At 39.8% G+C, this 19,178-nt stretch overlaps 1 protein-coding gene and 1 long non-coding RNA gene across 2 annotated transcripts in view; both read right to left on the bottom strand.

The window, feature by feature from the left end:
* Positions 1–1,058: 1,058 nt before the first annotated feature.
* On the bottom strand, positions 1,059–2,039 carry LOC145436115 (uncharacterized). Its single transcript, XR_013914180.1, has 2 exons — positions 1,705–2,039; positions 1,059–1,131 (listed from the first exon to the last, which is right to left on the bottom strand). It is a non-coding gene; the product is annotated as an uncharacterized LOC145436115 (long non-coding RNA).
* Positions 2,040–5,286: 3,247 nt separating this feature from the next.
* LOC145436121 (uncharacterized) overlaps positions 5,287–19,178 on the bottom strand; it is a 76,830-nt gene continuing 62,938 nt past the window's right edge. Inside the window, exons 4-7 of the mRNA XM_080313403.1 lie at positions 15,676–16,498; positions 15,230–15,300; positions 10,689–11,657; positions 5,287–9,072 (exon numbers count right to left, since the gene is read on the bottom strand). Of these exons, the coding sequence (XP_080169529.1) occupies positions 8,129–9,072; positions 10,689–11,657; positions 15,230–15,300; positions 15,676–16,498 (2,807 nt within the window). The 3' untranslated portion in view covers positions 5,287–8,128. The remainder of the gene's footprint in view (positions 9,073–10,688; positions 11,658–15,229; positions 15,301–15,675; positions 16,499–19,178) is intronic.

Here is a 19,178-nt window from a genome sequence, read left to right as displayed (position 1 = left end):
TCATAAATTATGGGATTTATGTCCATTTACGAAGTAATTTTTGATGCTTCGGGGTCGGGCCCTCTCCATTTGAGGGGTCTGGGATGCGGCAGTTGCGGCCCTGTGTTTAGTGCTCCATACCTTCTTTGCATTTCAGCTTTCGACATTCTTTTTATGATATGCCCATTCACCCTTTATGTACGATGAGGTCTCAGTCAAAACGCGCACTGATAATGGCAACAAAGAAGGTTTGAACCAAACTATATGGAAGGAGTAACTTATTGTGACTAATTGTTACGACTTTGCTACATTGACTTGATTTTAAATCTGGATTACGCATACAAGCTTGGGAGGGACGTAGGCTATGTAATCGCGATATATTATTGAGCAGGTTTCAAAGTAAATCAATTTCCGTCCCAGCTCAGTTTATCCAGCTTATGGTTTTATTCCACGCAGCAATATTCAAAAGTAGGTTTTATGTTTTAATTTTAAACAATGGCCACGCCTGCTTCTCAATATAGCGGGGCTCACTTCGCCCATGGCTGAGTTCGATGTATTATAGTTCGTTAGTTGCGGATTTATAAAGGTCATTACTTGGTAGGATATTATAGAAATAGGGTATTTCAAGTTGCCGATTTTAAAAACTGTCTGGTTCCTAAGGCAATGTTAAAATTTGCATATTTTTGCCACGCCCATATTTGTAGTTCACACTACACTAACAGTAACTGCATTCATTTAATTTTTGTAACTGCATTTTTTAATTTTTAAAACGTTTTTTTTTCTCGAGTGTTCCACTTGAGCTGATCTCTCACTTCTCATTCAGGTAATCAGAAATTGGACTGGGTGGTCGGCATCCCCACCATTTTCAATGAACGCTTCAGCAGCTTCCTGATTGTGGATAAGGTGAGTTGTTGATAATGGCCAAAACGGGTTTGCTCAATAATACTACAAGACAATACTACAATAATAATAATAATAATACTCAATTCAGATTCAAGTGCTTGAATCATTATGCCCAGCCCTACAAACAATGTGAGTTTAGTGTGCGCCATTGCCTCGCGGGAAAACCAGTCAAAAACCACTGATATTGTTAGTTGTGATTTAGTTCGTAAGCTCCTGATTTTAAAAGGTTGCTAGTACTAGTTCTAGTATCTAATTTTAAAAAGTTCTAGGTATAGTTGTAAGTCATAGTTATATTTGTGGATTTTGAAAATTGAGTAATTTTAGTTACAATTCTAGTTTTGAATTTTATAAGATGATTGATTAGTCCTAGTTTTAGTTTTACTTGCGGATTTGAAAAAGCGAGTAGTTCTGTTTTTGGAGAGAGAGAGAGAGAGAGAGATATGATATTCTTTCTCGCCTGCACCATCGAGATGCTTTGGCGACGGAGTTGCGATACGGCCCCATGAGGTCATCTAGTCTGCGCCCCCGTTTTTTTGTCTCCTCCATGCTATCCGTGATTGCTGAGCGCCTAGCAGGATAGCTGCGGATACCATTTTTCGAGTCTTTGGTATGACCCGGCCGGGGATCGAACCCACGACCTACCGCTCGAGAAGCCGGACGCATAACCATTACACTATCTCGCTCGGTATTCTGGTATTCTCGGTATTCTCGGTATTCTCGCTCTGGAATTCCCAGAAATGACACAAACAACCTTTGGCCGGGTCACAATCACCAAAGTTGAACTCCGTCACCAAAATACAAGTTTTCAAATCCTGGATTTACCGCCCATCCGTGCATTAATCCATCCATTTATTAATAATTGGATAATCGTAGGTCGTAGCATCAAATAGTATAGTGGTGCAAAGGTAAAGGAATGGAAGACTGTGCATGTGTGCATACTTAATATTGTCAAGTTAAAAGTAGATTTTGTACATACCGAGACAATTCATAGACAAGGTCAATGTAATGAGGTGCAATAGATTTTTGTCATCTTAACTGGCTGTGATTGATACAACTTTAAACCACCTTGGAAACCATTCATCTGTATTCTATCAACCCATGTGCCTTGAATAGTGCATGGATGGTAATGACATTTATATTCATTATAGGATCCGAAGAATGTCTACCCAACGATGAAGTTCGATACTCTTCAGAAAAAGTGGACAATCCATTTCGTTGGGGAATCTGTCGATGGAATAATGAGTTTCCATCATACATTGGCGACATATTGCATTTCAACATCAAGTTTGCGCCAGCGTCAGCGAGTTCATTGAACTTTTCGCAGATTTTCTTGCAAACATTCCAGATGTCAAATACAGCTAAATACATCTAACCACAGGGTATGTGTACATTAGTAGAGGTGAAAGGTCAATTTGAGGCAATATTAGGACATGGGTAGGAACATGGACGTCAACAGGTCTACATGGATGTCGACAAGTTATCATTGGCCTTTTCCATGTCAACATGACTCAGGTGGGACCAGGTCTAGACTATGGGTACACCCATGATTATTTTTTACAGTGTGATACATTAGATATTCTTCCATTTTCACAAAAGGGCAACAATATTAAAAACAAGAAATCATGTGATAACATGTTGCACCAAGCTTGTAGAAAATTTTCACCTTTGATAAATCTATCGCAAATTATTTTGCTTTATTGTACTGTACGAAGATATACCAATATGTGAATGGCTGATGGATCTGCCAATGCGTCGGAACTGATATTTTAGTCATCACATCTCAAGTCTTGCGGCCAGACTAATCAAATTTTTGGTTCGCCTTGCAAGTTCACAATCTGTGCAATCCATTTTTGATGATATTAGAATTTTCGGAAATTACCTCGCGGGCCACTCAAAACCTTCTCGCGGGCCACATTTGGCCCGCGGGCCACGGGTTGGCCGGCCCTGGCGTACATAGTATGCTATGTATGATGTCATTGTGACGTAATATAAGCGTGTTTTGTATGCTCGGTAATTATGGCTCACGTAATTGGAAATGTAAAATGTTATTTATCTAATTTCCTATGGGTTAGGATTAAGGATAGGGTGCAGTATGTCGTTGAAAAAGTATTATAATATATGCACGTGTCGGATTTGCGTATATAGTATATAATTGAAGAAATAATATTATTTTTATCGAGGGACGTAGGAATTAGGATGAGGAGTAAAAACAAAACCGTGCTTTGTCAGATAAGACGTTATATAATATCCAGTGGTCTGGTTAGTTAGCCAGACGAAGTAACGATGCAGCATCGTGATCTGAAATCGTGTTGTAGTATAGATAACTAACCTACGGAGAGATGGGCAGCACGAGAGTCACGGTCGAGTGATGCGACAACGGCAGATTTGTTGTCGCTTCATAGCATGAAACGGGAGCGTAATTGCTAATCGCATAGATGACGACCCGAGCGCTTAAATTAAATACAGTTGATCTTATTTGAAAGCTACAGTCGCGCTGATTCTGATAATATACATTAAATTTTCATCAAGGCAATGGAACCACCCCGAAATAGCCTTCAAAATATGAAAATCGGCATTGTTCTTAAACAATTGCAACGACGCAGCACAATGACCATAACAACGGTCCGTGCGTGGTTGCGATTGTTTAGAACAATGCCGATTTTCATATTTTGAAGGCTATTTCGGGGTGGTTCCATTGCCTTGATGAAAATTTAATGTATATTATCAGAATCAGCGCGACTGTAGCTTTCAAATAAGATCAACTGTATTTAATTTGAGCGCTCGGGTCGTCATCTATGGGATTAGCAATGACGCTCCCGTTTCATGCTATGAAGCGACAACAAATCTGCCGTTGCCGCATCACTCGACCGTGACTCTCGTGCTGCCCATCTATCCGTAGGTTAGTTATCTATAATGGACGATTCTCACCGCTTTAGCGCCCCTTGTGGATGGTTGGCCAGAGTGATTTCGCCTCCATAAGGCTAGCATTGTCAGCAAAGGCAATCTCATTATTTTGCCCTTCTGGCGACGCTTTACTGCGAACGTATGAATTCTTAGTTATTGCTACAGTCCTTATGACTGATTTCATGTCATTGCTAGCAAAATCAGGACCCTATTTCTTCACTAGTTGTTTGAGAATCCTTATCCGTTGAACTGCATTTTGTCAAAATGCACTGATGCCAATGTTTATCTCCGATGTCACAAATGGCAGGAACATTTTCGACGGTAATCGAACCGAGAGTATGGAACTAGTATATTCTGAGTTGTTGACGGGTTTACCCACGTTCAGTTTTGCTGACGTAGACAGCGGATTGCCAGTGAATCGAGGGGCAGTGGAAATAACAAATATAAAGGATAAAATTATTCGCTGAGTCTTATATAACAGATTTTAGAGGTATGTAGAAATTTATGTCAGCATAGGTCGTTGGTAGATATTTTCAAGCAGTCCAGTCGTTGGCTCTCACCGGCCCTTCCGTATTTTTATTTGAGATCTAGTAGTAATGACTTCGCAAGTAGCATCAGTAATGAGTTTGATCATCTCGGTATCTGCACAGTGTTGAGCGATGTACAGCACTTTGCAGGCAGTGTGATGTTATATAATGTTGAATCAAATTTTTAGTTATTTGTATTTTCAGCATGTCATGACACTGCAATTTTCTACGTGCAGTCGAAGAGCTATCATACCATGTCGAGAAACAGCCCTCTTCACAATTTGAAATTGACAATCAATAGACTATTTTCTCAAAGATAATGACAATTACTTTTATCAGGTCATGGGCCAACTAGCTTTAACAGGACTGTCATGGTGTGATTTCGTGGTCTATACACCTTCTAAAAAGGTCTACATAAACCGAATTTATGCTGATGAGATCGTATTCAAAGAAATATTTTCCCAACTTGAAAAATTGTTTTTCAATTTTTTTTTACCTCTCGCTGCCGTCAATGCGTGATATTGGTAAAGCAACAACTTGTAGAGCTAAGTATAAGCAGTGAAATTGTTCACAAATAATAACGAGTTATACGAAGCTTTAAATACGAGTACAAAATACTGCCGCATATTCTTATTTTCCAGGTGCAGATGTCCCATATTGACCAACCACAACGCCGTGGACAATGGAACGATGGACATTATTTCAAGATCTGATGACGAACTGCCTAGAACTGTCAGTGACACCCAACCCATTTGCTGGATATGAAAGGGTCATGGCGACCCGGAGATCTTTCATTTTAACCGGGTTTATACTTTGGTCTCCATGGTGTTCTCATGCACCAAATCCCTCACTTCCAGTTGTGCTCCGGATAGCTATGACCCCTCACTTCCAGTTGTGCCCCGGATAGCTCTGCATAACTGGCTACGTCCATTGTCTACGTGTCTAATTCGTCAATATAAATAACACAGAGATCTGTCGAAAGTTGATCATTTATTGAACAGATAGGAAATGAAAGGATTGCATGCTATGATAGAATAGCAGTCAACCATGCCTCAAGACTTGTGTGTATCCTCCCTTCAGTGTGCTAGAGGATTTGTGAATATACGCATCGTCAATGAACCTCGTAATAACGTTTCGTTCAGACCTTGCGATCGCTAGCTGTGAAGAGAGAGACAATTGGCAGTGCAGATAGAGCAGCGCAGATAGAACGTCAATCAGAAAACTATAATAGCATATTAGGAACAACAAAGGACCATAGTTCCAGATTCCTTACAAACTACATGAAAAAAGTAATTCAAACAAATTAGCCTACATGCTACAGTTTTTAGATTGCGAAATTCAGACAAAGTACGTGCCAACTGCCAAGGTACTAGTTTCCAAATTGCAAAATATAATAGCATATTAGGAACAACAAAGGACCTTGTCCCTGATGCATTAGAAACTACATAAAATGTAATGGAGAAAAGTTACATGGTAGGAATATTCAAAACAACGGGCCCCTGAAGTTAGTGAGAAGACATGCCACACACCACAACTGATTAGCAATACCCACTTTTCCTTGTTGTTCTTCTTCAACATGAAACCTGTGAAAAGATAAACTCATCGTCATTCTTGAGTCATTGTTGCATTTTGGAACGCAACAGTGCAAATGGGATCTTCCTTTCACAGTCCGCGGTCCCTTATCTGCATTCATATCCGATTTCCTATAAGCTATATAAAATTGCCTATAGATTTTTAACGGTACTTTGCAAATCAACCTGTACAGATAAAACATAAAGATTATTAGTCGAATAAATTCACTACTTTATATGCGTTATGACCAACTATTTCACAGATAGGGTTATGCTATGGCCTCAAAGTCTATCTGGTATTACTTGTTGGTCCTCTGGATATACAGCTGTCGAGTCGAGTCGAATCATCAGAAAATCATGACCAGAGTCATTGCCGCCTTGGCTTTGATACAGCTAATACCTGAGTGATACAGCTGATACTTGGGTGATAAAACTGAAACAGCTGTGATACAGCTGCATATCCACAGGGCCTTACTTGTTCCCCGACTTTTGTGAGTGAAAAGTTGTCACACACCGGCACAAGAAAGCTTTGTAAAACGACTGTAAACCAGCTCGGTTTTTCGCTCAAAAACATTGTATAGTATTGATGAGTATTTTATCAATACTTATTTTGCACCAAAACACGGAACCACCATAAAGCGAAAACGCTCGGCGTTAAATAACGTAACCTACTCCAAAACAGCCACCTGCGCCAATGAAGCTCGATTCAGCTCTGGCCAACCATAGGCCAAGATGGCGGCGCCCGAGAGCAAAAATGAAATTCGTCCATTGTAGATTGCCAACCCACGGATAGATGCGCAAGATGTGAGTCACGGATGAATGCACTGACAAACGTACTGCAGAGCCGGCTAAAAGCAGCAAACTTTGTAGTCCTAGAGCTGGCGATGCGTCCAAATTTAATGCATCTGGTTTTTATCGTAAGCTATTGATGTAATAATTCCGAAAATACAAAATAAAATCTCGTCAGGGCAATGTAACTGCTCCAAAATAGCCGTTTAAGGCCGACTGTTCTGAAAAGTGAGAGCAGCAGCATGACCACAACAATTACCAATTACGCCCAGCGATTGTTCAGAACAATGCCGATTCTCAGACTTTCACGACTATTTTGGGATGGTACCATTGCCTGGAAATATACTTTTATTGCGGAATCAGTGCGACACTAGCTTTCGATTAGGACCATACATATCAAATTTCGACGCTTGGATCGCCAGCTATGGGACTATCAATCCTGCTGCTTTTAGCCGGCTCAGCAGTTCGCTTCTCGGCGTATTCAATCGTGAGTCACGTGTTGCGAATCCATCCGTTGGTTAGTAATCTAAAAATTGTATACAATGGCAGCCGAGGCCAGCATAGCAGTAAAAATAAAAAATACTTCGCCCGTAAGGGCGCAGTCAAGGGCTCCCGCGAATGGATCCACCAAATTCCTTGTCGACATTTGAAGAGAATGCATTATAAGTCAATTATTTTTTGTTGTGCTTGTCAGGTCTCAATAGCAATTTAATGTAATTGAAATTGTAATTGAGCAAAATTTTTGTCAAATTACAATTACAATTACACAAAATAAAAATGCTTCAATTACAATTACATTACAATTACATTGAAAAATGTAATTAATTACATTCAATTAAAATTACAAATTACAATTGATCCAACTCTGATTGTGTAATTATCAACTTCCAACATATTCCAGAGAAGATTTGAATCTACAAAGAATACAACACCTTCTTTTTAAAAAAACTTGCGTTATTTCGCTGGTTTTCTTGAATATTCGACAGCTAAGTAGAAAGGGCAGTGTAGTTTAATTACTGCAAAAATCTTCACACTCACACTGTTTGTCTCCAACGGCCACACAGATCGTCCCATCTCACCAAACATGAGGAGCAACTGCAGTTTGCATTCAGGGCTGTTGCTGGCCCCCGCAAGAATATCCCCCAACACCCTCATGCAGAGCTTATACTTGGCAAAATAGAATGATATTGGACATCATGGCACTGATGCCAATGATCAGCCAATACCCAGAATAGGTAATCCAGGCTTTCAAGCGTTGACCCAATAGCAACTATGAAGTGACCAAATGTGTTCTATTGCGGTTCCATAGAGCCACCTCTAAACCTCATTGAATTACGATAAACATTTCACACAGGGTGTTTTCTAACCAAAAAGAACATTTTGACAGGGTCGGACCAATAGCTTTCCCATAATCGTTTTTAAGGACCACCCTAACATACTCGTTTATGTTTAAATTTAATAAGATTGAGTATTACCTTCATCGCAAGATGAAATGTGGTCTCCGTCGCTCCCAAGAGTAGTCGGCGCTGAATTTACATTGATCTTTGACATGACGAAGTTTCGAAAATATTCGATTGTCCTAATTATTTCATTATTGTGATCAAGGTTCGCCCGGACTTTCATTTCATCCTCGGCCTTATACTCATGTTCATAACTTGATGTTGCAGTTGCTTGCAGCGCACGCTGGTAGTATTTCTCTGCTTCGTAATGTTTGCTATAGTATCCCAAGGTTTTTCCAATGTTATTCAATAGTTGGACGTATTGTCGATGGTCGCATGCTCTCTCGCCAAATTGTCTTTCTATGGAATCTACTCCGTCTTTGCAAATCGTAATTACTTTCATGAATTCAGGTAACTTCGATTGGAAATTGATAAGATTGGAAATTCTGACAAGGCAAGATGCTTCCTGCAAGGTTTTATCGTCATCACTGACATCCTTGGTAGCGCGCATATCATGTAAAGTCTCGATCATATATTTGAATGCGTATTTAGCAGCAACATAATGGCGATCCGTGCATGGTAATTGCCCAAAAATATCCGCTATACCGAGTACACAATTTGCAATCGATTTCAAAACATCATGAGTGGAATGTTTCCGAGTAAGGATCAAATTCACTGCAGCCCGATACAAAAAAATGGCTTGAACGAAATATCGTTTTCTTCCTAGATTTGTGGCAATGGTCGTCACCGTCTTCGCAGCCAAATGCTCGGGAATTACGCCCATCACTAATTGTAAACATTGTTGCTCGTTATCTTTGTTTAGCCTGGTCGACAACGATGAAAGAGTAAATCCCAATTCGACGGCGTCAGATGCTCGAATTAATTGATGTACTGCACCCACAATTCTTGTAATAATTTTTACCTCATAATCCATCTCCATTCTTGAAACTGTTGACAAATCTGCAAAATCAGGAATCGGATTGTAACTACGTAATCTGATAGTAACGTTATTTGCATTTCATGTAGTCATAAACAAAGGACTGAATATCTACGAGATCGAAGATACCAATGAATCGTTTCACCCAAATTGTTTTCGTAAATTCAATACCATTACGCTTCCGGGCAATATATCACTACCATTTATGCATCACAAAAGAATTAACACACTCCACGCCTGTTTTTTCTCGTGCCCTCTATCTACTATTTCTGACAGATGTAAATGGAGTTGTAGAAAAAGGAATAGTACTTTTATGAAAGTTCAATGCATGAGACTATTAAAGATAAAGCACTAGGATGTATAGATATTTTCTCAGCCGTGGATGATCGGATTGATATAAAGCAGGGGTTGGCAAACTGCAACTAACGAGCCACATGCGGCCTTTGCACAATGCTGCTGTTTATTGCCATTTTGCTAAAGAGGTTCAACCCGTTTTTAAATTAATGCATTCTATCTCATAATAACAATATGCGTGTTATCTCCGCGTTGTTTCTTTCCCTGATATTTATGAAACACTTGTGAAATTTTTGGGATTGAGGAATTACACAGGGTTGGAAGTTTGCAATTGAACTCTCGAATCGAGTTCACTTGCACGCTTCACCCGCAATCATGTCACGTGGTGATCAATCAATGATGAATCATTGCTTTTAACAAGGAACTTCATCGGTAATCACGGTAGCGAAGGTCACAATTATTTCCGGGCTAACGATGGTGAATACGGCTCTTTGATTTGTATTGTAAAGGCTAGCAATAACTGCAGAGTTTGGCCACGAAAATGTAGTTGAGCGATAATTGCTACGGAAGAAAGTACGAACAAAAATATGGAACTTTTAGAATAGCATGGGAGAAAGAGTTTGCATTAACCGTAATCGAGGTACTTGAAACGTCATTGCCAAACCAAACATCCAAGCTTTGCCACGAATTACTGAGGTCGCAATGTCAATCTCCATAACAATGGAAAAATCGAGGTAGATTGTGGGAGTTCCAGGGCAATGTGCGGAATAAAATTTATATTTTCGTAATCAGTGCAGAGTCAGCTTTCGGTTGATACCCGTTTTACCAAATTTAATGCTCGGCAAGCCGGTCAAAAATGAGCGTTAAATTGCCTGTAGCCAAATGGAAATTGTGACGTGATACAATTTCACTGAGCCGTGAGCTTTGCTTGTGTCGACACCATATAGGACACTATGGTATCACCACACAATAACAAACTTCAGTCGCTAGCCTGCATTTCATTGTAACGCAATAAATTCGTATTTTTGTGTTGTGACTCTTTACGATATAAGATATAGAGCGTGGCCCTAATATAGAGCATGACATTTCAAACACTTTATCTCGAATCACGAGTATTGCTACGGATACCATATAGATTAGTAATTGTAGTACAAGATTTTTCAAGTCTGCGCGTATGCCTCTACCGGTATACTTATGTCACATGAGGCTGCAGCTGGAATTGCGAGCACAATCACCGATACCGGGCATATTGTACTCGGCAATTCTCTCATATTTACGTATCGCACGTATCACAAAATTGCAGATGAGACATATCAAACATAACCCGTATTGCTCCTACACTCACCCTTGAAAAATAAATCTCCTCGAACCTCTGTAGCTGAGGGACGTTTCATTGGGTCTATGTTCAACATTCTGCATATTAGGTTGATCAGCTGATAACTTTTAAAATTATTTAGATACGGAAACTCTGGCACGTATGCTGTTATTCCATCCATTTCTAGAGGAAAACCGGGGAAACTTGAGGCATCTTGTAGGCTTCCAGTGCGGCATGCGAATGGATGCATTCCGTGAGTAATGATATAGAATCCGCTAAGAGCCAGAGAAAAGATATCAGCAGCTTCGGAAATTTCTTCTGGGGCTATAGTATCACGATCATCGTACTCATACATGGACACTCCAATTAATTCACTGAACGGATTATTAGTGATGAAATTTAGTATACTCATGTGCGAATCGTATGTTCCAGCAGATATTGCCATGGATCGAAGTATTTCTGGTGCCAAGAAAGAATACGAGCATCCATATCGATGGGATTCATTTTTCCCTCTGACATCGGTATGCGTTTGTTTGTACTTTGTTACCACAGCAACCTTTACTGAATGTCCGTCGGCAGCCAATAGAATATTTTGGGGGGCTAAACAGAAGTTTTTGATTCGATTGTTGTGAAGAAAAACAACAGCCATAACAATTTGTTGAAATATATCCACAGCTTTTTCAAGATCTTGCTGACTATGCTTGATGTAAATTAGCATGTTTCGTAATAATGGTTCCGTGGCGACGTACAGTATTGGATCTCCTCCTTCCAGTCTGAAAATTCCAGTTGCAATTATTTTGATGACGTTCGGGTGATCTGACAGCGTCTTCATATCCTTGATTTCTTGTTCCTCCGCGTCCTTCATTAATCTGATTGCTAGTTCCCTTTTATCACCGTTATGAAACACTTGGTATCCAAAGTAAAAGTTCTCTGCCAACGGCGGCTCAATGACGCATGAATTATACACGCATATTGTCGAATCAAGTTTTGTGACGCCGGCTAAAAATACGAAAAGATGCAATATTAATATATTTATTACTGACGTTGGTGAAAAATAATAGTAATATTAATATTAATATTATCGATTATCATGCATAAAATCATTTAGTGGTGCTTTTCGCATCAATCGAATTTTTCACCTCGTCATTTGAGGTATCAGAAGTTGTATGGTCTTAGAACGTATCCGATTAGGGTTATTCACATAACATATTTGTGCAGTTCAATCTCGCGCTTTGTGAGTGTTGGGGAATATAGAAAATTAGGCCATCACAAGTGGGACACATGTGGTACTTGAGGGTTTTTATCCATAGTTAAATCATGACGTTGTGTCATTCTTGTATTTGGTTTCCGGTCAATACCGAGCAAACCATGATCGAGAATGGATACCACTGAGAATGCAATGTATATAATGCAGGCATGTTATGCTTATGTATAGATCGTGTATCTGTGATTCATGACGTTGTCACACCCGGAGTCAGTGTCCAGGTATAAATTTCTCGACATGGGCCGTTTTAGGTAATGTACGTTCTCGGTAATACCCATTCTCAGTAATGTCCATTAGTGCGGAGCGAATCGACAAAATTCTCTGGTCCGACTCCGATCCGGCTCCGGCCAAAAATGAAAAAGTCCGGCCGGAATTCCGGCCCAACACGTTACGTTGGTTCCTCGAATTTATAAATATGGCTCTTTCATTTTCGCACTGGCTTGGCGGTTACTTGCGTGTGGTTGGTTGGTTGGTAGTTATTTAGTTACAAACCTCATGCTTAACCATAAAGATTATGGCCTTATCAAAAAAGTACTGATCCGGCTCCGGCCGTATCAAATAAAAGTACTGATCCGGTCCGATCCGGCCAAAATTGAAAAAATCCGCTCGGATATCCAATCCGGCTCCGGTCTATGCTCCGCACTAAAGTCCATTCTCGGTGGTGTCCATTCACCGTAATGACCATTCTCGGTAATGGCATTCTTGGTGATGTTCATTCTCGGTGATGTTTTTCCCGGTACTGGTATCAAAACCTTTTATTTATACTGCATTTGCCAATGCAGAATGACGCCATCTTCTTGATTAGTCTGGTCTACAAATTTCGAAAACAATTTTGCGCCAAAAATTTTAATGATTTATATAGTTAGGCTAATATAAGGTTGCTGAATCCGATTCTGTGCTCAGAATCACTCTATCACGTCAGATTATTTCCGTATGAATTATTCTATTTTTCGTAAATTATTCAAATTTCGGCTTTCGCTGGTGACCTCACGGTTAGCATACAACAGGCAGCAACAGATCCAATTTTGTTATTGAAATCATCTATCATGAGACCTGTATTGTTTTAGTACAGAATGAGTGAGTTATAGGTGAACTTGAATCCAGTGATTCTTAATTTTCCCTCGATCAGAGGCTCTTTTCGACCCATAAAATTACACTGGTCTGCAAGAATTTTAATGATTGATTTTAGGCTAATTTAAGGTTGCTGAATCCGATTGCGTGCGCAGAATTTCTCTATCACGTAAGATCGTTTCGGTATGTATTTTTCTCATCTTCATAAATTAATCAAATTTCGGATTTCGTTAGCGACATTACGGTGAGCGTACAACAGCAACAGATCAAATATTGTTATTGAAATCATCTGTAATGATGAAACCAGGGTTGTTGTGGAACAGAATACCTGAGTTTTCGGTTCTCTATCTTTTTTGTTTTGATCAGGACCTCATTCCAACCCATAAATTGATATGTGGATGCAACTATTTATAGTCAGTAGCAGTTATCATCTTTATATATCATTCTTCGTTTAAATAAAGATTGTGATTAGTAGCTAAGCACCTATAGTTTAGTTCCCTACGTAATCTATGTTTATACATCTGTCCTGTAGATTTGATCGGACCATGCATTTTGTGGCGGCACACTGCTTTTTCATAAAATGTATAGGTTTGCAAACATTAAACATTGTATTGTTGGTATATTATGTAGACGAGAAGTTTTTACTTCGGTACATGACCCAAATATTGAATATGTTCGAAACATTAAATAAAACAGGTTGTCTGATTTTCCAAAGAAAAAAGAGCTTATCATGATAACTTGAAAGAATATATCATCATTAGTCTCCACCTGTACTTATCCTGTTAATTCTTCTTTTCCAGTTTCCATATACTGTAACATTTTATCGAAATCGAGAAAAGATGTTTCTGAACTGTTTTTCTGTTGGTTTATTGCCATGATATAAAAGGCTTTTTCTGCATTGTCTATCAAAGAAAACCAGATGAATGGAGACTGCTTACAGGTCAACACGAAACCTGAAGTGCGTGCTACTTCACAATAGAAATAAATATGCATCGGTTCTAGGACAGTTGATTCGCCTCGACATGGGACATTCGGTTGCGTACACCGAATACCATGTTTTAGAGCAAAACCAGAGATGAGCATCGGTTAATTTCTCGTTTGTTTTGTTTGATTTTGGGTATTCTTGGTGTTTGTCAACTAAACGGTTATTTACACCAGGCCGATTTTCTGTATTTTTGATTCCATATCAGCCGAATTGTAGTCTATTTCTGAGACATCGCTTATGCGGATGAGGTGACAAGAAAGGTTAATTTCTAGTGATGTTTTTAAATGATTTCGAGGCTTCATGTTAGTGTTTTGCATGAATAAACGCCAGTTCTAAATACAAAAAGCATTACATTTTGGGCGGTCTCTGATTTTACGTAATATTTTGCTATGAACTATAGTTGGCCGAAGTGATCAGTGTTGCTACTCATGTAGCACAAGTACCGCCTCACATTTCTACTCAATTACCAGTAAAGTCAAAAATTCTAAAACATGTGAAAACTATTCCAAGTGGAAGACGAAATTGAAGGTCTGAGAATTACTACAAGTCAGTAAATATCTAATTATCTTTGGTCGGGAGAGGGCGGTTGCATACTTTCAACAGGTGACCACATACGAAATCGCAAGATGTATCGTCGCAGCTAACGCAAAATGACTATAATGAAACCACCCATGGGTGGAATCTTCCAAAAAATATATTCATTACCATGATTCAGAGACCATTTGACGCATTTCTTATGACAATTTAACTGATAATACTGGTGCAACTTGTAAACGTAATTAGTGCATCCAGAATACTGTTCAGGTCGATGTTGAAGTAGTTGTAAACCATTACCACTTCAATAAGTACTGCAAGTAGCCAAAATCTACGTGAGTAGGCCTACCTCGCAAAAGTAGAAATATTCAACATAGATAATATCACAAAGACGTGATGTGACAGAGCAGAAATAACGTCAGTTTCGTAATCAGCGCCCCGAAATTAGGTATCATCGACCCAAAAAAGTCCTGGCGCAAAAGTCGTGTAGACCAGTGTTATTAGACATCCTTTTCCAATGACATTTTCCTTAGATATGTCGCTGCTGTGAAGATGGACAATATGCTAATTACAATACAATACGCTGTTAATAATTAAGTTCTCAATATAAAGCATTTACTTCCATATCGCATAATTGGTCGTCCTTGGAAATCTATAATCGTTCCTCATTCGGGATCGAATTTTCTAGGCAAGTGGGCACGTGATGTTGAATCTTACCTTCACTAGCGAGTGTTACCGGCTCGACGGGGTCGATTGACGGTTGAAGGAGTCGATCGCTTACTCTGAGCCTAAGAAAGATTTGCAATACGTTAAGAACCAGGAAGAGTCGATATCTATATCCATTATTGGCTTAGAATGACATTTAGAATGACCTGTTCCTTTCATGCACATACGGTAAATTATAATCCAATTCGTTAATTTATTGAAGTCATTATACTTTTCTTTTACCGGCACCGATTTTAACATCTTCTGTCTGTGATTAAATACATATCTTCAATTAAATCATTTACTTGGAATCGATGTATTCAATTCCGTCAGTCAGTATAAAATCAGCCACATTCATTTCAAAATCGCATGTAACATATCCAACACATTCTACCCAGCTTACTTTGTTTATCTTGTTACTGAGCTTCTGATAAAGTAACAATTAGGCAAAATCTTACCGAACTATAAATATAGGCTCGTAAGTAAAATTTCCAAATCGTCTTGATACGGAGTCCCGTTCTAACCGGCATCCATAGCCGATTTGAAGTGTCTGCTTGCGAACTGTTGAACGGACCGATGAAATGTTCGTGCATGATATGATATCTTCTATGGTGTGGATAAATCGGTTGAAGTCCTTTGGCGTTGCACCGAGACTCTCATCGCCACGGTATTCGTGGTAATAACTCTCAGCAGTATCTTTGCTGCTGCATAAGAGGAGATTGGACGGAATGACTTTGAGATCAGTATTAATTCGCTTCTGCATCATTCGATAGTTATGCCTTATGGCTAATGATGCATGCGGCACTAGGGATATCGCAAATACGTCTCGCCAGTGGTAGAAGATAGGCAATATTGCGTATTGGACAATGGAAGCATCTCGGATAACAGCAAGAATTTGTCCAGTATGTGCGGTTTCGAAGTTTATCACTGCTGACAGCCCAAGCGAACAGGAATGAAAAATTCTCCAATCATTCAAACCTTCATCAAAATACAAAACGTCCACAATACAATCGTGGTCTTGCTTATTCTGCTGATGGCACCATGTTGATAATGACACCTTCGCGCGGATCGCTAAGCTGCTCGGATTGATGGTTATTGTAGGTGTGATTCCAATGGTCCCGGACGGCCACTTGCTCGCATTTATCTCAGCACGTAAAGTGACGTGCTGGACCTGGTCAAAACTTCCAGTCGGAAAAGTTACTGAGCAACCCCCTGCTGTCAAGGTTTTTTCTCTTGTTCCAATATCGCCAGTAATTTCATCGTAGCCAAGTCCGGTGTCGTCTGAAAAAAGTGTTATATCTCGCAAATGGATTCGCTGCAAAATGCGATGGAGGTTCTAGATCAGGGGTGGGCAAACTAAGGCCCGCGGGCTGCATGCGGCCCGTGCAAGCCTCCAGAAACTTTGTAAAAATATTGATAAAATTCGTACTAAAAATCAAATTACTGTGGGTACTTGATTGAACTATTTCTTAATATATTTCAACATAATAATGGTAAGTTATATTCTTACCATAGTATTTTTTTATTTCATTGACGGCGTGATAGCCCGACATCGAGACCCGTGCATTTTGAAAGGTTTCAATTGCTATACATCACAGAAAGTGAAGCGTAAATGACTTAATTCAGACCACTAATGTGATTTTAGATTGCCAACACACATACGCAATGGCGAGATAGCGCAGAGGTGTAATCCGCGGCTGCAACACCAATGGCTGCGGGTTGGAGTCCGACCGAGGCCGACTGCAGAATTCCGATACCTAAGTGTTGGAGGTTTACCTTGGCTCCACCTCGCCACCTCTTTCGCGTAAGCGGTGTCTTATAAAAAGCCTAGAGGTGGGCCGTGCTATAAGTCGGCAGTTACGGAAATTAATGAACAATATCGGCCTGGTGTAAATGACTTCAGTAGTTTGTTTGTTTTTGGGGTATTCATGGTGTTTGTCGACTACTATGGTCATTTACACCAGGCCGATATTCTTCTTATTTTTCCGTAACTGCCGATTTGTAGCACGACTTCAGTAGTCGACTAACACCATGGATACCACAAACAAACAAACAGATTGTCAAAACGAGCAAATGTATTACTTTTCGTGCTGTAATTGGAAAAACCTTTTCGCGAGTGTGTCAGACAGATACGTTCTTTGTATGTGTTGAAGTAGGCCTATTTATTTTTATAATATTTATATATCGTTGAAGCATATTTAAAGGTAACATGGTTGTGATACTATTGACATTTTGTGTCCAGGAGTTACACCAAAAGGATATCAGCAAATCTATGAACAGATCGCTGCTCACAGACTCGAATTAACATCCAGTGTTAGCGCGTGCGTACGGCATTTCCTTCTTTTGTGTGTTTCTCGTGTATCTCAATTTAATTAGTGCACGGTGATCATCATCATCATTATCAGTCCCGCTTTCTTTCTTCAATTGCTCCACTAGTTTTTGTTGGTTAATACTTTGCTGTAAAGACAGTTACTGATTCGCGGTTCAAGCATTGGTATATATCGTACGTTTACTCTGCCTTTGCCTACTTTGTGTCATTATATTCAAGCATTGTAGTAAAGGGATGTGTTTGATTTATACCGGAGTTACCAACGGTCAAGATAAGACAGGCATTCAAAATTTTTCGCGCTGGGTGCGATAAGTTGCCAAATATCTTGAATATTGGGTACTCTCCCCCTAAGAAAAAATACGCAAGATATATATATATAAATGGGCATATCGGCGTTGGCCGTTATCGCGCCACGATGCACCAAGACATAAACTTTTAGGCCAAGTAACATGCGACTCCGAGAAGTGTGCCAGAACGATCGGCAAAACCTTGGCCGAAAAGGACTGCCCTTATGCTGACAGAAAACTTCAATATACGTACAATATTTAATAGTTGATAGGCGCATCAATGGCTGGCGCCTAATGTTCCTATCCTGACAATCTGAACCCCATAAGACAAATGCCGTCCTGCGGAGAAAACTTATTTGCCGCCGAAGAAATACCAATTTGAAATCGTGTGCGTGTATTAGTTGGTCGTTTGGGCGATTTCAGTATCTTCTGTCATAGCAGATATAGGAGGTCACGAAATACCATCATGTAACGAAGCCATTATATCAGTGGGTCCGCCCGAATTTGTTCAATTATTATTTACGGGCCCTACATTTTCCAACCCACCTCTCACTCTTCTCTGTCAGTAAATCTGATTACGTGAGCAGAGAGAGGAAAAAATTGAACGCAAAATATATGCAATTTCCGATCATATTGACCGATTGAATTATGAACTAAAAAAAATTCTCGCGCCTCGCGCAGCTATAGGCGACATAAGCTGAACCACTGAGCAGTCCAACGTTTGTCGCTGATAATTAGCGACAAACACGTACAGCGTGATGGGGGGTCTGGGGGGACGAAGCCCCGTATAAGTTTGGTTTATCACCCTACGGGTGCCAATACCAACGTTTGGGGAGGGGCCGAAGACGTGCTGTTTCGGTCCTACGTCCCAGGTAACACGACCACGTGGTATTTAGGTGGATAGATGGGTTGGCAAAATTGAAGGGTCTCATAATATGGGTCCCACGTGGACCCCAAGTGAGATTTCAGGACAAGGACTAGCTTGGATATATCTTACTAATCCCACCTAGATCCCATTACCTTTATCACTTATCTGTATCTACTATTTTTTTATCTCAGGATTAATTTTACTCGTAAAATTTCTGTGCTTCAATCTTTTGAACTTGTGATTTTCGTCAATGAAGACGTGTCGCTTTTCCATACGTTTCCCACATGCGGCCCAGTAGTTTTCCCCAATCGATACTTCTTTTATATTTTCCTACAGCAAGGTTTGTTCATCTGTAGTAAAGTCATATTATAATCGGTTTCCGATTTATTCATTTGCGATGATGGTGGCTGGGACATTTGCAACTTGAATTCCATCACCAGACCTTTATGATTCCTTACTCCATATGAATTGAATTCG

The sequence above is a fragment of the Botryllus schlosseri genome, chromosome 3 (assembly GCF_051294905.1).
Source record: "Botryllus schlosseri isolate E-star chromosome 3, Bs_hap1, whole genome shotgun sequence".
In the NCBI taxonomy this organism is placed as follows: domain Eukaryota; kingdom Metazoa; phylum Chordata; class Ascidiacea; order Stolidobranchia; family Styelidae; genus Botryllus; species Botryllus schlosseri.
This window is presented reverse-complemented; position numbering and strand designations above follow the sequence as displayed.